General features: G+C 36.8%; 1 protein-coding gene across 1 annotated transcript in view; it reads right to left on the bottom strand.

The window, feature by feature from the left end:
• The window catches only part of ARFGEF3 (ARFGEF family member 3), a 202,821-nt gene that overhangs the window by 97,622 nt on the left and 82,286 nt on the right, over positions 1 to 22,913 (bottom strand). Inside the window, 2 exon segments of the mRNA XM_036767780.1 lie at positions 4,066 to 4,188; positions 18,504 to 18,572. Of these exon segments, the coding sequence (XP_036623675.1) occupies positions 4,066 to 4,188; positions 18,504 to 18,572 (192 nt within the window).

Consider the following 22,913-nt stretch of genomic DNA (forward strand, 5'->3'; position numbering starts at 1 on the left):
ACCACTCACTTCCCCATGGAGTGGGGAAGGGAGGAGAGAGGAAAAGGGCTTTTCTGCCCTCCTCTAAACAACAGTGTTTATCCATGTAAACATGAAACATTTTCACACAAAGCAATTTGGCAGAGATTTCTTAGGCAAAGTTTATCATAGAATTAAAATATCACTTATCATATATTTCTTCTCTTTTATGAGAAGCATGTTAGTTAGGTCTTCTGGGTATTCTAGGAGCTTCACTAACTCCAATCAAGTTACATATAACTTACGCAACTTATAAAGGTCATATAAAACCTTTTGTGGCAGCCCTTTTTCATAGATATTGAAAGCTTAGGTGTTTCATATTAATTTCGGGGAAACATGCATAGCTTCTATAGCACAGCAGACACATATACTTATAAAAATATATTTTAAAAAGAAAACCTATATAAGATAATTTTGTGGGAGGGAGGGCGCAGAACTGTGAGTTAGTTCATTAGTATGAAAAAATTCCTGGTGGGGAAACTCCCTCCATGGATATGACTTACATTGCCCATGACACCATGTTAAAGTAACTTTCCCATGTCATATAGCTAGTATGTTTTAGATGCAGGACTTGACTCAGGTCTTTTTGTCTAAATGGACAGCCCTCCACCCACCATACTCCACTGCCTCTGTAGATGAAGGAATATGCTTCATGTTTTCATGTGTAACTTGTGCTTTTTAAATAAGCAATTCAAAATGATGGCATTGCTCAGCTCAGTTGTCAAATGACATGGGGTTGAATTCATCACTAAATTTGCAATAATAGAAAAATCAGCTCTGGAAAGAAAAAAAAGAATTAGTTGATTGACTAAATTCAGGCTAATTATTTTTGTTGTTCTGGGTATTTTTTCCTTCATTTGAAATCATAACTTTCTATATATGCTTAATATTAAGTGTGATTTCTTCACAAAGGTGTGTAATATTTAGTTATATGCCTCCTTTTCCCTCGAGAAGCAGTACATTATAGGTAGGAAGACACAGAAATCTATATCAGAAGGAACTCTATTCAAAAAGCTGTACCCCACCCCACATCCCAAAATAATATTTTCATAATCACATAGTTGCTGCTACTACTAGTTCTACTACTATACTACCACTACCACAACTACTACTACAGTACTACTACTGCTACTACTACACTACTGATACTTACATAGTACACTAAGATTTACAAAGCACTTTTCTTCCTACAACTCTGTAAGTGATATTATTCTCATGTCAGAGATAAGAAACCAAGCTCAGAGAGATTAACTAATTTGCCTAAGTCACACAGTGAGAAAGAGTCTAGGTTCACTCCAAGTCTAGTGGTCTTTTTTTCTTACTGGCATGCCAAAAATTAGAATGTGAACTCCTCAAAGAGCAGGGCCTATTTTTGCCTTACTTTGTGTACTGAGCTCTTAGCACAGGACCTGGCACATAGTAAGCATTTAATAAATGCTGATTAACTCACTGACTTTCTGCTATACAATATTGCCTCCCTAATATCACCAGCTATGTAAATGCGTATTCCCTTTTCTTTCCTATTTATAAAAAGCCATTTTTGGTCACGAAAAACATGGATCTCTTAGTTGATTTTTCAAATACATTAAATTATAGCAGTTGGCAAATAACACCTCTGGGATAAGGGGGCATATCTTTAGGAAGCCTTAGAATTATGGAATGAAAGGACAACTGGGAAAGACCAGAATTCCATCTTCTCTGGAATCCTGCCTCTGGTCATACCCTATTCCAGGATTTTTAGTGAAAAGTTGGATCAGGAACCTGGTCAAACACATAACTTATAATTGAGGGAATTTCTTTGTTATCCCAACTAACTGATCATTCATACTCTGAAGGACAAAAACAGATAATCTCTGTAATAAAATCCAAGCCAGTATAATAGTAGCTAGTCTCTTACTTATTCATCTGTATAGATTGATCTTTAAAAGGTACCTGAGACTAAAAAAAAGGATAACTCGTTTGTTGTTGATATTAAGTCATTTTAATTTGTGTCTGACTCTTTGTGACCCCAGTTGTGGTTTTCTTGGCAAAGATACTGAAATGGTTTGCCATTTCCTTCTCCAGCTCATTTTACAGATAAGGAAACTGAGGCAAAGATGGTTAAGTGACTTGCCCAGGTTCACACAGCAAGTAAGTGTCTGAGGCCAGATTTGAACTCAGAAAAATGAATCTTTCTCACTCCAGGCCCAGTACTCTATCCACCTAGCTGCCCTCCTGAAAACATAGCCCACCTTAAAATCAAGAAGACCCAGGTTTAAGTCTCCTTTCCAAAATATCCTGACAGTGTAACTTAACCTTCTCAGTTAATTGGCCTTCTCAGGAAACTCTCAAATATGTGACCATATATATTAATTTAAGGAATCCGTGTCATCTAAAGGCATCTACATTCCTTTTATAAATATGTCTTCTCCTTTACCCAACTTCCTACCCTACCACAGCGTTGTCTGCAGCACCCTGGAGTTATAGACATGAATAGTAATTCCATGAGAAAATGTTCATGCTAATATTTGCTTCCCCTCTAAGTTATTAAAATATCTGTATCAAAAACACTTGTAAGCATTGAGAGTGCATGAGAATAGTTTAAATTTTCTCTATTTTGCTGCAAAGCTATTCCCTAACTATGCACCTCCTGGATCAGCACTTAGGATTCCATCAATACATCCCAAGGCACAAAGATTTTTATGGTCCCCATAGTTTGAGAAATACATTCTTGTTGGCCTTATCTTTTTACTAACCTTTCTCTCCTCAGGTCCACTAAAACCACCACAGAAAGGACAATTTGGAAGGGGTAGGTTGGGATCTCCAGGATCTCAAATTTGATTTATGACACTGTGGTGTTAAGAGAATTAGGTGCTGGTTATCATAGAGTATGAAAAGGAAAGAATGCTATTGGCATGTCAGACTCTAGGTTTCCAATGCTAGTCATTTGAAGCAGTCCTAGAAGTCATAATGTTGAAGTAAAGGACACAAAGACAGGCCCAAGCCAGTAGAAACAGTACTGTGGTGGGAATCAGATTAGAATTCTAATCCTGACTCTACAACTACAAAGCTGCCCTAGTTGAGTTACACAGCTTCTCTGAGACTCATTTTCCTCATCTGTAAAATGTGGGGATTGGGATTATTTAAGCCCTAAGGTCCCTTCTGGGTTTAATTTCTCAACATGTGGAAATTTGATGGGAAAATCCCTGAAACCCCTCATGACCATTACGAAAATGTGTCTCCAACTATAACTGTCATTCTCTTTTCATATTAAAAGTTATTTCAGTTTCCTCCAATTTAGACACACTCTCTTAAGAAAGAACTTAGATTATCCATATTCAGATACAAGACATAATTTTGGAAGAGTACAGATCACTCATATTTATTCCCAGAAGGTGAGAGATATGGAGAGGACAAATGAATGTGAACTTTCCCAGAAATGCTTGTTTTAAGAAGATTTTCAAGCTTAGAGCAAAGGCCAGTAATAGGCTAGAATGACATAGCACAGTAATCATACTTGGCTATTTCTTTCACTGTATCAACAGAGAAATACTGACACATACCTCCCGCTCAGAAATTTAGATGTATATGCAAAACTTCTGATGACTCATTTTTATTTATTAAAACCTTATTTAAAACCTTTATCAAACCTTATTTTTAAGAGAATTTGTTTTTAGCAGCACTTAATATAACAGTAGTAATCTGTCACAGAAAATATTGGGTGAGAGAAGGAACCCAAAATGGGAACCAACTTTAAAAAATAACAGATACATTTTTAAAACTACTGAAATAAAAATTAAATATATGTTTTAAAAAGAATATTTGGAGGAGAAAATAATAGAAAGGATAATATCTTATTTAAGTATCTTTAAAAAAAAACTAATCAAATTTCCAAAATAATAAATAGCACAAAATTTTTGAGCTCCCATCTGACTTCACTTGTTCTTGTCACAAATTGAAAGCTTGGGAGTGTTGCAGGGAGCCATGAAGGATGATAGACAGCATGCAGTCACACATGAAGGACATCACCCAAAATCTGATCAGTGTGCAGATACTTGCAAGGCTCACCGTGTTCTCCTGCCTTTGCCGTAATTGCAAAGTCAAATCACTCAACATTTGACTGAGAGTTGCCCGCACAGCAGTATTAATACTACGTTGGTGACAGCTAGATACGTATGTCTCAATGCACACCTGGTAAGGAAACAAGATAGCAACACACACATACTATATAGAGATATTCATTAAAACATTTACAGAGAACAATAAGAGGACGTCAAGTTCCCTTGGGTACAGAAAGTCAGCCTGAATTAGGATTGGCTATTTTGGATTTCCAACAATGTTAATGGCCCCAAGAAAATGCCATCTCATTTTTTTTTTTGAAAAGGAGGTAGAATTTACAAGTTTAGCAGTCTGACTTTGCTATGTTTTTAAATGGTAATTGATTTTCAAAACTGGCTCCGTGTGGCATAGAGTCACAAGAAAAACATTAATGAGGAAAAACAATATTATTGGTAATAATCATAATAATAACTAGGATTTATATAATGCTTTAAGGTTTGTAAAGTGCTTTGCAAATATTACCTCAATTTATCCTCTCAGCAACCTGGAAGTTAGGTGCTATTATGATCCCTACTTTACAGATGAGTAAATTGGGCAGACAGGGATTAATAAGAATGATTATTATTATAATAAATATCATTTACATAGTGCCTACTATGTGCCAGGTACTGTGTTAAGTGCTTTACAAATATCTCATTTGATCCTCACAACAACTCTGTGTGATTAGATGTAATTATTATCCCCGTTTTACAGCTGAGGAGACTGAAGCCAATAGTGGTTAAATGACTCGCCCAGGGTCACAGAGCTAGTAAGTGGCTGAGGCTAGATTTGACCTCAATTATTCCTGATTCCAGGTCCAACCTGCCATCCACTGTGTTATCTGGCTGCCTTAACTCAGGAAGTCTGTATATTGCCAAGTAATTTCATTCACAATAAAACTCACTACACTAGAAACCAGTCTGAAAGCAACTCCCCTGCCCTATGCTCTGGGTCCAATAGAAATTTTTAAAAATCACCCCCAGAGCTTACAGAGTGCTTCCAGCTTGAAAAATGAATGTCCTTTGTAATTATGATGACATGATTTATATATTTTCAAATTTTGTTCCTTGTGTGAGAAAATACACCTGCCTGCTGCATCTATTTTTTTCATTAATGCATATGGAAGTCATTGAGCTACAGCAGACACATCAAGCTTAAGAATCCATGGGGGCTTCGTATTGACTTTGAAAACCACATATTAACATTATCTATGCTTTATTTTATTTTGATTTGTTTTGTTAAATACTTCCCAGTATTAAATTAAACATTAGGTTAAGTTAAATTTAAATGTTTAGTTAAATATTTCCCATTACTTTCATCTAGATTGGGCCACACCAAGACTTGTGGACTACATGTGGCTGCATGTACACAATGTGTTTGATACCTCTGATCTATAGAATAACTGCACATATGTATATGCGTATTTGTACACATATATGTATATAAGTATATGCACATAAATACAAATGTATGTATACATATACACACATATATATGTATATATAAATACCCTTTCCTCCCTATATGACCTTGTATTATTTCAATTGTATATAACAATTAATCTTACTGTCATAGTTCATATTTCAGACTATGGCAAAAAAGGACGAATGCATGGCATCATTGATCCCTATTCTGAGCATACACCCTTCAATAGTGTTAAGCAAGATAATATAATGCTTCCATTTTTTAAGGTGGCAGATTTTGATCCCAAGATCTTTAACTGGACTGAGAAGAAACACAAAGACTTGACTACTTGGCAAAAAAAGGTTTCAACCAAGCCACGAAACAGTAGCTCTCGGCTAGTAATTGAATAAAAATTGCCTCTTTCTTGATTTCTGGTTTTCTCCTTCTATATGCTTTCAATTAGTCCAAATGAGCTCTTACAAACTAAAGCATACTTGCCAACCATCCTGAGTTGACTCATAATGGGAATTTAAAATAAAGGTAATGAATAGTGGAAGGACTAAGAGGCAACTTTTTACAAAACTACTTTGTTATAAGTTAATTTAAAAGTAACCTTCTTACATTGGTTTCACTATCAACATCACGGTGAAATTATGCATGCTTTAAAAAACATAATGAAATTGCATTTTGATCACACAAAGGTTTTGCTTTTACATAGGATGCAATGGCTTAGAAACCATTTAAGCATGTTCAGTATTCCAATTGAACTCAAGCAGATTTTCATAACATTGTGTACACTATGATAATACCATCTGTGTTTCATAATGCAACATTTTTCATAAGATCCCAGGAACACTTTTAGAGTTGGTGTTTGCTTCATCAATGGTGATCTCTGAAGGCAAATATTTTTCTCTAATTTTTGTTGGGGGTGGGGGAGGTTGACGTATTTTTTATCAATACAGGGTTTTCCCAGTGTGGAAACTCCCTTCATAAGGCAAATTGGAAACTCATATGTAACAAAAAATATTATACATATATAATATTATACAATAATAAATTCCATAATATGGAACACCAGGATGCAGAGAGGATGATTGACTTGCCCGTAGGAATGCTGCTAGTATATTTCAGAGGCTGATTCTCATTTTTCTATACCAGGCTTTCTATGCACAAGTAGTTTTTGCAATTTTAAAAACCTCATAACCATGGCAACTACCTCCGATAGTGGGGTAGAGAGAAGAGCTACCTCCTACCTTTGAGTCAGGAGAAACAAAACTTCATATCCACCCTCTAATACATACAGGCTTCATCAACCTGGCAAATGATTCAACCTCTCAGTCTCATTCCCCTTCCCCCATTCCAACTCCAGGAAACTCCCTAAGAAAGAAGTTGCAGAACAGTGGCAAATCTGCTTTGGTGGAATGACTTCCCTTTCCTGGAGATCCCGATATCTATAAAATCAAGGCTATGGGCTCAAAAGGATGGTGACACCTTTAATTTGATTTACAAATGAGATTTTTAAAAAAATGCATAAAATAAACCAAATGTGGACACTCAAATGAAACTGATAAACATGATGCTGTAACTCCACATCCCTTAAATATATCTATCACCTATAGATACATGAAAGTCAACCTATAAACAATGTGGGGTTCAAATGGAATTGCCAATCCTGAAAAAAATGAACAAGAACAAGTAGAAAAATTCCAAGTCAGCATTTTTGGGTTTCAATTCTTTTATTATGTTTAGTTTGCTATGCCAAATAAAATGACATTAGATATAACCTATTTCTACAGTTAGTATTTAAGAATTTATTTAATCTGTGAAGTTCGTAAAATTTCATATACATTTGTAGGGGGAAAAAAGCTCACTTTCAAAGTGAGAGTTGGGTGAATAAATGCTGTATATAGCAAAATGATAGGTATGTGTGTATGCATATTTGTTGTTCAGTTATTTCAGTTTCTGGGTCTTTTTTTGGCAGAGATACTAGAATTCCTTCTCCAGCTCATTTCACAGAGGAGGAAATTGAGGCAAACAGTATTAAGTGGCTTGTCCAAGGTCACACAGCTAGTTGAGTCTTCCTGACTCCAGGGCATTCTATCTACTGTGCCATGTAGCTGCCTGTATATGCATATATAATACATTAAATAACAACACCTAACTTACAGAGCCAGAAGTGACCCCATTTTATTGCATTCAATAGAATATGAGTTTCCTAGAGGCAGGGTCTGTTTCATTTTTGTCATTAATACCTAGCACTTTGGTTGGTACTTGGCACATGATAGACACCTAATAAATGTTGTACAATTGAACTGAATTTTTCTAACAATGTTGAATGAACCTGAGCTTTCCTGGCCCTTTCCTGGTAAAGATTCTAAGTCCTGCTATATAACTTATTAGTGAAGTTGAAGTAGAAAATGTTCATTTCCAAATTTATCAAACTTGGTTAATAAATACAGCCACCTGGATTTCTCAGACAGTACCAATTTCAAATGAAGAAGGTGTATTTTTTTAAAATAAGGCTTTGCCAAAAGAATAGCTTTTTGCAAACATCGCAATTTAAGGCTGGGAATCATGGTCATCATAATTATCATTAAGATTCATGAATTTCTAAGATTAGTGAGTTTCTATAGGTCTGAGTTTTCTTCACCTCCAAGAGCTGCAGAAAAGAAGTAGATAAAGTTAGAGACATTACCAATACTTTGCCGGCTGAGTTTCTGGCAAAGGACACATTGATTTCCTCTTTCAGCTGTTCCAAAACTGTGCCCCACCCGCAACCCAATCCTTCCACTTTCATAAGCATAGAACTGATACGTCAACTCATCAGTCTTGCCCATGAACCAGCGACTGAGCTCAATACCTTGGGCAAAGCCACCTGCACGGGAGCACAAGGACGATGGCACAGGGCAGTGAGAAGCTGAGTAATGGATAATTTGACCATTTCATGCATTCGTGGACATCCAACTTTATGACACGCTAAACACAACTAAGAGCAAAAACACAAAGGGTTAGTGAAGCAAACTATAACTCCACCCCCCCCCACTCCCAAAACAAAAAAAAAAAAGAAAAGAAAAGAAAAAAGAAAAAAGAAAATGAACAAGAGAACAAGGGCCAATGAACAAATCTGAAGCAAGAAAACATTCACTTTCTCCACTAGGTGGGCTGATGAGTAATAACAGTACTATATAAAGCAAGGTGGGAGGGTGGGGAGGGAGAATACCAACAGATTCTCAAGGGAGAATGCCTAAATAACTTGCCTGCCATAACTGGAAACAGTGGGTTTCCTGCTGTTTTACTTTTAAATCCTCACATATGTGCACAAATTTAAAGAAAAAAACTGCATTTGAATTTTGCTTCTGGAGCTGGGCAAAATGCACATCAGAAACTACATACTGCCATATGTACAGCTATTTCCCTATTTAGAAAGTGTAGTGAACAGCATTCCTTGGATGATACAATGTATATTGTAAAGGCATTGATGCCTAAAAAAAAAAAAAAGGAGCTGAGGCTGTTCTCATCAGGAAACTCCAAACTGTTGTTCAGTTGTGTCTAACTCTATGTGCCCCCATGGACAAAGTCCATGGGTATTCTTTGCAAATACACGGGGATGGTTTGGTAATTTCCTTCTCCACTGTGTCCCTCTTTTACAGATGAGGAATTGAAGCAAATAGGAGTTAAGTGACTTGCCCAGGATCATACAGTGACCCAGGGTCTGAGGCCAGATTTTAACTTAGATCTTCTTGACTCCAAGTCTGGAGTCCATTGTACCACCTAGTTGGAGTTAATTTATTCTTGAGGAAACCAAAACTTAAAAAAAACCAAAACCTAAGCCATGGGAAAGTAGAGGGATCACCTTTATAGAAAAAAATCTGTAAGAGATTTCCTCTAGTAAAGGGGTTGAACTAGATGTAAGATCCCTTCTAGAGCTAAGTCCTAGGACCCTGTGATCCATACATAGTAACTAAAGATAAGATCATTGTATGAAAAAGTGCTTTGTAAACTGGTAAGTTCTATAGAAATGCAGGTGGTTGATGATGATGATGATGATGGTGATGATGATGAAGAAGATGATGATCACTCTTAGGCACTCAAGCTCAAATCATGATACTGAGTAATACTAAGGTAATTCATCCACCATTTCTCTTACTCTCCCCCCAAGTAGTGTTGTAAGTATTCTTTCCTCCTCATCTTCCTATTAGTATATTGACAATTTTTACAGATGGAGGAAAAATCTTGATTTGTCAAGTATCTTGAAATCTTTCAATCATGAGAGCCTGCCAATAAAATAACCAGTTCTAATCTCTTTGATGGTGTGCTATTAAGCTTAAACAAACAAACAGCCACAACACTGAGCTGGATATTGGAAATATAATGGTTGTAGTGCTAGTCATGGAGTAAAGAAGACCCAAATTTGAATCCTGCCTTGGACACTTATTATCTGTGAGACCTTGAGCAAGTCACCTAATCTTTTGGTGCCTCAGTTTCCTCATCTGGAAAATGAGAAAGTTAGATTCAATGACCTCTGAAGTCCTGTCCAGCACTGAATTTCTGTGCCTTTAAATACAGACCTCTAACTCTTAAGTATCTGTGTAAAAGTCAGTCCTTAGTCATTCTTAGTCTCTCAGAACAGGAGGAACCAATTCGTTTGGCAAACACAAAACTGGATTGAGGACACAACAAAGGAAAACCTCTGTAGTAAGTGGAACCATGGTCCTAGCCAAATGAGTGATTATTGTCTTATTCTTCCAGTCTTCTTAAAATCAAAACTGTCCTTGGGGCTCTAAGACACAACACTAAGTTTTGGGTGAACCAAGACTAAGGACTTAGTTGAGATTTTTCCTCCTCATGCTTCTGCTTTATTAATGTCATTAATCTAAAGAGGCTATGCATAATCACAAGTCAATTGAGAGACACACATTGAGCACCTACTGTATGCTAGCCATGGTTATATGATTTTTACCTAGTCAAAAAAAAATCAATCTGAAAGGGGAAGACGCTCAGGGTTTCTGGCCAAAACAGAAACAACAGGTATTTACACTCATTCTGAGCCATCAAAACCCAAATAATGACCAAATGAGGCTTGGGTTGTGACCTATTGTTGGCCAATCAGTTGAGAGTGAGAGTGATTTGGATTTAAGGCATGGTTTATAAAAATGATAAAATACATAAGTAGGGAAGGGGGAAAAAGAAATCTAGCCCATAAACCTCAAGATATTTTATGAGGTTTCAGCAATTAAAATTTATTTTTCTTTGGGCAGAGTACCCACAGGTAACGGTGTAATTCCCTATATGGACAGAGATACTCAAATGAGTATCATTTATCAGTATGGCTGAGAAAACAGGCTGTTTTTCAGGGTCTTTAAGCACAGTATAGGAGAAAAAAGTGCTGGACTTAAAAGTTGGACCTGGGTTCAAAACCCCTCTTGGATGTACATTACCTGTGTGGCTTTGATCAAATCATTTAATTTTTCAAAGCCCAAAGTTTTCTCGTCTGCAAAGTGGGGATAAAAACACTGGTACTATTTACCTGATGGAGTAGTTGTGAGGAAAGGACTTCACACTATATAAGGGTGAGTTATTATTAATAGTTTATGATGAGAGAAGTGGCAAGTGCCCTGGAAGTTCTATAGTCATGCAATGGTCAGTCCCTCAAAGTGACAGCAAAAAGAAACACATTATGGATGCATTAGAGGGGAAATTACTTCATCATGAGTTTGCTCTGACACTTCACTCATTAAAATATTGAGAAACAATGATGTGGCAGAAAAAACCACTAGTGACAAAATAAATAGCTGATATTTATGTAGCACCTTAAGATTTGTGAAGTGCTTTTTAAAAATCCCTTTTGATCTGCACAACAACCCTGTAAGGTAGGTGCTATTATCATCTCCATTAAACAGATGAACAAAGTGAGGCTGAGGGAGGTTAAGTGACTTGCCCAGATTGGTATCTGATTACCTTCTCTGGGTTTCAGTTCTCTCATCTGTGCAGTAAATGTAGTTAATTAGTTGAACTTTAAGATCTCTCCCAGCACTATGACTCAATGATTCCATGAAACATACTTGGATAGGGGTAGGATAAATTGGTTTTATACAGAATTCCACTGCCTAGTGAATATATTTATGACAAGATTTCAATCACGTTTGCAGATGCTACATTTTAACCAATTTTGCTTTTATTTATCTTCATGGAAGAAGTGAGGCACTTATCCACATAAATCTGGACAAAAAGGAAAATATTTAATGTAGGGACTTCCTTCTACAGTGGACATATAAAAATAGATCGAGAGGCAAATTCCTCCCTTTGCAGAATCTCCCAAGCAACCCAGATCTAGTGTACATAATAGATTATTGTCAAGCCGAGGTCTCACGGTTACACAAAGAGAATATTTTACATAGTCATTTGGAGTACAAATCTGAATATTCTAGTCCTTTGCTGCCTAAAATTATTTAAATCAAGGCATATAATTACTAACCTTCAAACTTCTCTCCAAGATACCACTGTTCTTATCCTGCTCCTAAGGTATGAATGATTTCTCGCTCACTATGTTTTCCTTATGGCATGACAGTAGTCCTATAAGCCAACTCAAGATATTACAAAAAGTAAAATTAATGCTTAATGAGTTCCTGATTCAGGCCTAACTGGTGAAGGGCAGATTGATATTATACTGGCATGTGGTAAGATTATTTGCTATCTCCTCCCATGAAGAAGCTTAGTAATCTAGGGCCATACTTTAGGAGGTCAACCAGGTCTCATGTTTTCCCAGAAGTTAATATTTTTCTTCTCCTTGTTTGTGTCCTACGACACTCAAAAATACAATTCTGTACATCTTTCACTCATTTGTGATGTTTTAGTAGCTCAGGTGGTGTAGAAATGTTGGCGCTGGAGTGAGGAGAATTGGGTTAAAATCCTGCATGTAGTATTTGCAAATAGTATGTTGATGGGCATTTCTAAATCATGCTGGCATTCAATTTCAGGTAGTCCAATAATTTTCTGGGCAACCAGAATATATGCCATTTTGGAGTGGGGGGAGGGTAGAAATGGGGAAAAAAATTTGTAATTCAAACTTTTGTGAAAATCAATGCTGAAAACTAAATATATTAAATAAATTTTAAAAAAGAGAGAGAAAGGAAAAAGAAATAAGAATTGTGAAGGAGACTTGGAGGATTTGGAAATTTAAATGAGGCCAGGAACTAAATTTAGGAAGGGGGAAATTGAGAGAAGTCGAGAAAAATAGGACCTGAGCTGAAGGTAAAAGAGTCAAGTTTCATGGAGTAGAAAGAACAGAAGGGCCTGAGTTACTTTTGCAACCTGACCTGTTTTCTTATTTGCAAAAATGAGGGATTTGGACTAGTTGATTTCTAAGGTCCCTTTGAGATCTAGAACCTAAGAGAACCTGAGAAGGAAGAGTAGGAATTAAGGAAAGGGTGAAAGAAGTTGTTAAGTAAAACAAGAGATCAGTTAAATCAGAGAAATTTGGGTGAGGTTGTTAAAGTGTTAATAGTGTGAAAAGGGGTTAAGGAAGTGAGGAGAGATAACTCCATAGGTAAAGGTTCTCCAAGGTGCCCTCCAAGAAGTCTGATAGAATAATTTTCTCTGCAAGCTACTAGCAAGAATTACCAAAGGTGACACTGATACCTCGGGTAAGACCCATTACTCTAATATGGTTCTGGAAGGGTTTAATTTATTCAAAATGGAACAGGATAGGTATGGGGGTTGGGGTTGGAGTAACATTGTGTATTAAGAAAATAAACTCATATTAGGAAAGTTAGGAAACACGTGTGAAGCATGGAAGAAGGTATTTAGGCAAATTTAAAATGAGGCAGAAAAAAGAAGCAATAGTATCATCTGACAATACTAACAGACAAGCTAAGCAGAAAGAATAAATACATAAGGAGTTTGGGAAAAAATTACACAGCTGGCACAGAGGTATGATTATAGTAGTAATGGAGGGATTCAATTAACTCAACATCTGTTGGAATTTTATCTCTACCAGAAGCTGAGCTTGCCTTAAGGATTTATCCTTCAGAAGTTGGAGGAAGCAAAGATGTCAACTTCTATTCTAAACCTGATTTTAATAACAAGCAAGAAGTGGTTGTTAAAGTAAAAATGATGAAAGTCTTTGAGGGAAATCATCACTCCATCTTAGCATAGATAGAAAAGGACAGAAAAACCGGCCATCTTCTGACATGCACCCTAGATTTTGGGAAAGCAGATTTGAAAGAGTTGAAAGAAAGGATAAACAGGATCCCACAGACTAAAGTTTTTTACTGGAAGTCAGTCTAAAAGGAATGGAACATTCTAGAAATACTAGAATACCCATGATAAAGAATGCCACCCACCTGCCCCCATAGAGGTGATAAGCTAATATGAAAATGAAAAGCAAAATTTTTGGACATGGCCAATATGGGAATTTGCTTTGTTGGACTAAGCACATTTGGTACAAGGGTTTATTTTTTGTTGTGTTTTGTTTTGGTTTCTGATCTAGCAGATGTTATTACTAAGCTGCTGTCAGTAATCTAAAAGAACACAGAGAATGAGATAACAATGTAGGACTGGAGAAGGGTAAATGTTCTGATTTCCCATAAAAAAGGAATAGTCTTCAAATTAGAGACTGGTGATCTTAACTTTGGTTTCCTGCAATATTGCAAGTAATATATTCTTAAATGGATGGATAATGAATATCTAGAAGATGAAGTGATTTCAGGGAGTCAGCATTTTTTTTTATCAAGAACAGATCATGCCAGGCTATCCTTATCTCCTTTACTGACAGGTTATTAAATTAGCAGATGAGGGAAATACTGCATATAGAGTTTAACTAAATTTTAACAACATATTTGATAAGTCCCCCATGCTATTCCTGTGGAAAAGATGGAAAATATGTAGAAAAGAAAAAAGATATAAAAGATATGTATGAGTACAGTTAAGTTGATTTGGAATTGACTGATTGGACTCATTTGGGTTTAATGTAAAGGTGGCATATGTCCTCCATTAAAGTGTTCTAGGTGCTTGGCCCTGTACTATTAACCAATGACCAGGTTAAGGGCATAGATTATCAATTTTGTTAGTGAAATAAAACTAGGAGGGATTGTAATCCTTTGGATGATGCAATCAGGATCCAAATTCTTTTTTTACAAGCTAGATCAGTGTGTAGAATGTGAAAAAAAAATTGAAACGTAATCAGAATAAACGTAAAGACTTACACTCAGGTTAAAAAAATCAACTTCACAAGCACAAGACAGAAAAGGTCGGCTAGAGAGCAGCTTGTAAAAGACTTAGAAGTTTTAGTGTATTGCAAAGTCAATATGAATAATCAACGAGATAACAGCCAAACAGATTTTATTAAGAGAGGCACAATGTCTAGAACTAAGATGTTGTTAATCTAGTTCTATTCTACTCAGATCAAACCACATCTGAAGGATGTGTTGAAGATTACCCAAGAAGGTAATGATTTCCCCCTCACTAGAGGCCTTTTGCGAAGGCTAGGAAACTACTTGTAGAGAATGTTATAGAGGGCATTCTTGTTCAGGTATCTAGATGGTATTCAAGGTCCTTTTCAACTCTGACATTCTGGGATCTCTCTGAGCCTCGGTTTATCTGTAAAATGAGAGGGTCAGATTAGATGATTTCTAATGTACTCACTCCTCCTAGCACTAATATTACAAATTGATAAAGAATATAAAAAATAGTAGGTACTGAGATATTTTCTAGTTATGAGGTTTTACAAAAGTCTTCATCAAAGATATTTTATGACCAGAAAAGCAAGTAGGTTGATAATGAAGCAATAGTGAGGAACAGACAATTGAGTGTTGGGTTGAGTTATTCAATGACCTAAGTCTTCAGCATGGTGGACAGATCCTCAATGGGAGATGTACGAAAAAGTATGGACAAGAATCATACAGGCAGAGGAAGCATGGATGGCTAGACATCTTCCTCTGTAGAGAGAGAACTCACACCGATGAGATAACAGACAGAAGGGAGGTATTAACATAATAGAAACAATAAATTCTTAGAGAAATATGAATTCAACTACTGTTTATGATTTTATCACACTCAGATTTCTAACACTTTCTATGGTTATTCTTTTTGATGTAATGTACACACTGCAGGGCAAGATACTATTAATTTATATTGTCTTTCATAATTCAAGATGCATACGCTCATGCTCATAATGTAAAAAAATTGTCATTTTTATATAAATGGATATAATTAGTTTATGGACTTATCTTACATTAAATTATATTAAAAGAATAGAGAGAAAGTTATTTTTTTCTTATCTTAAAATACTAAGGACTGCCTTATAGGTGAAGCCATCTTATTAGGAGATTTTTTGTTTGTTTTTTTGTTTTTTTAGTTTTTTGTCAATTATGAGGAACCTTCCCTAACTTTGTATTGAAACTCTTTTGTTATTATCTTTACATTATTTTTAAAGCATTCAAAAGAAAGTGTCTGGCTACCCACAAGAAATTAATAGTGTTATTTAATGTGGGCAAATTTCAAAATGATCAAGTTAAAGAAACATGTTTTCATGCACATTAATCACTAATTTGCAGGGAGGAAAGGGAGAGTCAGACCTGAGCAGAGTGGAGTCAAGAGTAGAAGGCGTTGCCAAGGAACTTTTTAAAAATAATTAGTAAGAAGGATGGGAGAAGGTGCTGCATCTACGGTAGGACTTCATATTTCTGTGGTTAGCTGTGGCAGAGAACATACAGGGAATTGGAGTAGAGGGAGGCTGGGCATAAGCAAGCTGTTAATTAATCAACAAGAATTTATTAAGGTTTGACCATGTGCCAGGCACTCAGCCAGTTGCTGGGGATAGAAAGACAAAAATAAAAGAGTTGCTTCCCTCGAGGAGCTTCCTGCTATCTCTTAGATTTTAAGTTCCAGAGATCACCAGAATATAATGAAGATCAGATTTACTAAGATAGTTGGAGAGCAATAATTCAGTTAATTGGCATCAGGGAAGAAGCATTGTGAAGGCTTTTAACAATCAAACTGTAAGTGGATTGTCTGGTGGCCACAGACAAGTAACTGGGCTACAGCAATTCCTGGAAGTGCCAAAGTGAGATTAAGGTTGAAGTTTCTTGAGAGTAGAAAACCAAGTCGAGATTTCTTCAAGTAGAGTGAGGGGAGCAGAACCAGGAGATCATACACAACTGCAGACACCTAGTATTTGTAAGGACTAACTTTGATAGTCTTGGTTCCTCTTGTCAATGCAAGGTTCAAAGATAGCTCCAAAAGGCTCATGATGGAAAAAGCTATGCACATCCAGAGAAGGAATTATGGAGTCTGAATACAAATAGAGGCAAACTATTTACTCTTTTTTTTTCTTCTTTTTTGGTTTCATTTCTTCTTTCTCATGATTAATTCCATTGGTTATAATCCTTTACAACTGGACTATTATATAAATAAGTTCAGTGTGAAGGTATATGTAGAACCTACATCGGATTACATGTCATCTTGGGTGGAAGGAGGGATGAGAGGGAGGGAGAGAAAATTTGGAACTCAAAAATTGTGGAACTAAGTGTTTTAATCTAAAAATAAAAAATAACTTTATAATTAAAAACAAGATTTCATCAAGTAATGACTCATGAGCAAAGGTAAATCATATAAATCTGACAAACAGCAAAGTTAATTCTAGACTTTGAACAGATAATATTCTCACTGTAATTATTTTCAAAGTGATAGGAACTCAACATTCCCTAGCTTAGCTTGTTAGTTTCTCTACTTGAAAATTTTGACATCTTCTAAATTAGAATTAGAGCATTTTGGAGCTGACAAGGACTTTGGAAACCTATTTTATACCCAAGGAAACTGAGAGCAGAATAAGTAAAAGGACCCATCCAAGACCACACAGTTAATGACAGGGCCATCAGAAGAACTCGGGTCCCTCGATTCTGATACCAGTCCCTATTAAACCAAACTGGTTTCACTGGCTGTTCACTGGGTAATGCTTTACAAGCCTAAACATCCCCACTAGAATGAGCTCTGCACAGAATTGCTATTAGACAGGACCTCTCTTTATCTTCCAACAGTGCTCTGTTCTTTTTGGTCTGAAATCACCCGCCTGTCAGAACTTGCTAATTCTTAGAAGCTATATACTCTGCACAAAGTAGTGGTAAAAACCTCATTGTAGCATAGCTTTTAAACCAAGATGCTGCCAAGTGGCAAGAGATGTATGTAATAAATCCAGGGAGTTGAATTTTCTGCCAGGACAATTCTCGGAAGTGCTCTGAAACAGACATTAATATTCTGCTGCAACAGGCTCAATAGGGGGATTTTGTTGGCGTTGAGAAATACAGAATTTTGCATTTTTTTTTACAAGTTGGAGAGGACCTTAAGTATGTATAGACCTGTGATTACATTGGTGTGGAGACATCTCAGGATGGGAGCTCCTACTAATGCTGAGTAGCAACTTATCAGTAACTTATAAAGAGTTGCTTAGGATAATGGGAAATAAGTGACTTGTTTACGGTGACAAAGATGGTATGTTTCTTGAATATACTTGAACAAGGCTGACCACCTAACCACTATGACATCCTGCCTCTCATAGTTTATTGTTTAGGTTTAAGACTAGGATTAGCTTCTCAAGATCTTATATCTTGTTCTTTTAAAAAAAATTTCTAAGTTCAGCTTTGATATGTTTTTTAGTTGATCATAGGGAAAGAGAACACAGATGGGTCTGAAGGGACCTAGTACTGTTATTATCATCATTAAAGCCCTGGGTTTAGCAAGCTGAAACATGCAAAGCTCTAAGACATGCAGTATCATTAGAAAGGATGGGGATCTACAGACAACATTTCTCCAAAAAAAATCAATTCCTATTAGTGGTAATTGCTAAAGGCAATAATAATCAGAGGAAGCCTTGCTCTGCATCTAGGATCCCATTCCATACCAATCTGGCATAATGTTTTATTCCAGTTAGCATTAAAGCAGCTCATAATGCTGGCAACATGGAGGCATGGAGCTCTCTGGGGGCACTGTGGAAGGGAAGGGGCACTCACCTCTGCAATCTTCAGCACTGCACTTCCATTCATGTCAAAGGTGGATGAATAGGTTATGCAAAGTAAAACCTTGAACAGAAGAAGGGAGGAAATCACAAAACTATTGTCATTTCATGAACCAATTTAAATATTCCTTTCCCTAGTTCTCTGCTTTCCTTTGCAGATATGGGCTCTCCCTTTTGCCCATCCACTCCTTCCCCATCAGAAGCCATAAATTATTTCCAAATAAGACAGAGAATTCTTTTTTAAAGCTCAGGAACTATCTTTTGCCACATACTGGCCTGAGCAGGTTACTTAACCTCAATCCTCCAAGCAACTCTCTAAGACAGAAGTTCTTAATCTTTTGGGGGCATCATGGACTTCTGTGGCAGTTTGGTAAAACCTATGGAGCCTTTCTCAGAATAATGTTTTTAAGTAAGGGAAGGAAATACTAAAATTTAGTTAGAAGACAGTGAAAATAATGATATAATTCTTTTTTCTCATCCAAGTTCACAGACCCCTTCAAATCCAGGCGTCTGGGAACCCTAAGTTAAGAATTCCTAGTGTAAGAATAGAAATAGCAAACAAAATGCCAATAGGAAATGGTAAGGAAAATTCCTTATTAGGAGCTCCCCAAACTAAGGAAATCACAGATCCAGGCAATGATGATGAGGACGATGATGATGATGATGATGATGATGGTGATGATAATTTTTAAGTGTCAGAAGGGAGCAACTGGGGCCATGCTATTTCCAAACTCATTCCAAAGGAAGAGATCAGAGCAACACTGCATGAGAGAGACATATATCTCCTTTCTCTCAACTCACCTTCAGAGATGTTACCTTCAATATTGGCCAGGCTCAACCTCAAGCCTCTAGAACATTGGAGGCAAAAAGAGACTTTGGAGACCACTTAGCCCAACCTCCTAATTTTACATTTACATTTGAAAGCCACATCAGACCTGTTCCACTCCCTACCACCACCAATCCTCCAGGCAGAATTAAGGGCACTCTGGATGGCAGTTAGAGAGATAGATTTAGGATCAATGTAAGGAAACTTTTTTTTCCAATTAGAAACTCTTTCTAATAATTAGGGCTATCCTAAAGTAGAATGCGCCACCTCTCAATTCAATGACTTCCCCCTCCATCTTCAGAGAAAAACTGGAGTCCCATCTATTTGTCAAGGATATTATACAGAGGATTCTGATTCAGAAAATATCATGGCCCAGATGGCTTCTGAGATGACTTTTAGCTTTGAAATTTTATTTTCAACTCCACCCACAACCAAAGAAGCAAGAGAGTGGGGTATTTACTGGGGAAGAACATTTTCCAATGAGTACAGAATTTTCCCATTAGCAATTTTTCCCAGAATTCCAAATGGTTATACTTCCCTGGCAGCTTGTGTTTCCCTACAGATACATAGTAGATTAATGGCAAACTATGAAGACAGAAGACAGACTTTACTGGGAATCAGGAGACCAGTGTTTCACTCAGCTATATATTCAAGGGACATTAAGCAAATGACTTAAACTCCATGGGACTCAGTTTCTTTATTTGTAAAAAGAGAGGACTGGACTAGATGACTGCTAGAGTCTTTTCTAGCCCAAATATATTAAGATTAATTTTGAGAATTGATTTAAAGAACAGTAGAAAGCTTTTAAGGCCATTAGAAACACTATCCATTGCTGAGCATCATGGAACAAATCGATATTGCCACTGACATTTTAGGAATGGACTTTAATTTAATAGATAACAGGCAGATTATCCCCTCCTTCCTCTATCACACTTCTGTTTTCTCCACAGCTTTTAAAGGAGAGCTTTAGCTACTCCTTTCCAAATAGGCAAAGAACTAGGTGGGTAATTCAAGAGATGAGTTATTAGAACAGAACTTTTGAACCTCAAATGCCTTCATTCTCCAGGTAGAAAATAACAAATATGACATTATGCTAGTCTTTCTCTGACTACAAATATTATCCTTCTCATATCTCATAGTACTTTATTTTGTAATTCTTTCTTGCACTTAACATGTAGTACTGTGTATTTCTGAAGCTAAGTGACCTACCAGTTAGAGTAATATACTTGGAATTCTTCCAGTAGGGCTTAGTCATCCACCGGAATCAGGAAGACCTGAGTTCAAATTCTGCCTCAGACACTTCCTAGTTATTTTATCCTGGGTAGTCATAACTTCTCTGTGCCTCAGTTTTTTCAGCTGTAAAAATGGGGATATTAATAGCACCTATCTCACAGTTTGAGGATTACATGAGATAATATGTGCAAACTCTAAGGTGATATATAAATGCCACCTATTATTGTGTTGTTGTGGCTATTTGTGTTGGTGCCAGAAAAGGACTGGGCCAGTTAGACAGAAAGAGAGAGCAAGGGACAACAGACAGTTTGGGTGCTTTATAGGACTGATGGGATGTTGAAAAAAAATTAGAGGAAGTCCTCTAGTTGGTTCAGCTGATCACCTGTGGAGAATTTTGAGAAGAGTCCCCAAGAATCTCAAAAGATGAGACCTATTGGTCATTTGTACCCATATCCATGGAATCACAGTTACATAAGTAATGAGGTATTGTGTTGATGTCTTTATTCCCCTACTGGACTGGAAGCTACTTCAATTCATTTCAATTCAATCTAATATTTAGTGAGTAGCTTAATACTTTGTGTTAGAAAAAAAGAGAGGCAGGGGATAACTCCTGCCCTCAACTCCCATTTTCCTAGGCCGAGGATCAAAGGCCAGAAACTCTTCATCTAAACTCTAGATCCCCTACTCACAGTGATTTGTAAACAATAGCACTTAAGACATGTATGTTTCATAGAATCATAGATTCATAGCTGGAGACCATCTCTCATTTGACATATTAGAGAACAGAGGCTCAGAGGGGTGATGGCCACGTAGTACTCTAAGTATCAGAGACAGGAGGCTTGCTGTTATCGATCTTATAGTCCCTTAAACTTGGTATTTTACTCTTCAGAAGCAATTCCAGTTTGGCATTACTTTAAAAAAAAAAGCTTTGATTTGGGTGTGAAGTACTTATGCCCTAACCAACACTATAAAAAATAAATCACCATCAGATCAGACAGTGAAATATTTTCAGTTTCCCTCAGTCATTAAGAAGGGCAGCCCAAGACACAGACACTGTTATCCTGCATAAGCAGATATATGCACAGTTCAGGAAGAAAAGAGTGCAAAGCTGGCCGATATTATTAAAAAGCAATGCTAATCACTGAAGGCCTTTGCTTGTACTTTACCTCTTAAAGTACAAACAGAACTTAACATCTTTTTAAAAGTACCACAGTGTTTCGCCTTTTCTAGCACTGCTTTGTTATGCAGCATTGATTTTGAAAGAGGGATTCTGGGAGTTGTGAGTATAATAGTGCCATTGCTTCTTGGGTGATGAAGTACAGTCTTCCATAACGTGGCTACCCGCAGCAAAAGTCTGGTACATAAGCCTCAGAAGTTACCAATGTGGAAAATGGAGCCAAAGATGGTGAGAGAGCAGCTGTTCAAATAGGGCCTGGCCTCAATGGGCCCAAGAGGGAGACTGAGTTTTATAATGCTTCTTACTAGAAGGAACATTCCATCTTACCCTGTCTGGCCTTACAGATCTGTGTTTCACTCTTGCTCAAATTAGTTAGTTGTGTAGTTATGTATGGTTTTTCTTTTTGGGGGGGGGTTGTATATATGTATATGTATATACATATATACACACACATATATGTGTGTGTGTGCATGTATATACTGTGTGTTTGGGGGTGGAATGGTGGCACAGGGCTGTGAATGAAGTGGGGTGCTAGTTAGCCATTGTTAGTCAGCCATTGTCTGTTATGACTCTCATTGCATCACAGAGTATTAGCCTTGGAAACATACTAAGAGATGATTTATTCTAATCCCTTCCTTTCACAGGTGAAGAAACTGAGGGCCCATAGGAAGAATGTGACTTATTCAAAGTAGAGTGACTACATTTTAAATCAGTACAAATATATGGAAGTTTTTTGTGAGCCCCAAATTTCTCTTTCCACTTAAAAAGCTGGCTTTTTATTTTTTATAATTTTAAAGCTTACCAAGTCCTTTCTTTATGGCAAGTCTGGGAAATAGATAGGTCAGAAAGTGTTACAAAAGAGACAAACGTTTCAGAGAGGTCAGATAAGTTGTCCAAGGTGGAATGACCAATAAGTGTTAAAGCCAGAGTTTCTGACTCCAAAGTCTAAAATTAATTTCATGATACCACACTTGTGGACTTCTACTGATCCATCTATTCTTAAAGAAGTCAAGCAACAACAGACCAGAAAGTTTGAAGATTCCAAACGTGAATTCCCAACTCTTTTGTGAGGAGTCGTAACAGGAAGAATTAAGGTCACTGGGATTAGGAGAATGGGGTCAAAGCTTTGACTAATGACTTTGAGAAGAGGGGTAAGGAAGAACTGACAA

The sequence above is a fragment of the Trichosurus vulpecula genome, chromosome 7 (assembly GCF_011100635.1).
Source record: "Trichosurus vulpecula isolate mTriVul1 chromosome 7, mTriVul1.pri, whole genome shotgun sequence".
Classification (NCBI taxonomy): Eukaryota; Metazoa; Chordata; class Mammalia; order Diprotodontia; family Phalangeridae; genus Trichosurus; species Trichosurus vulpecula.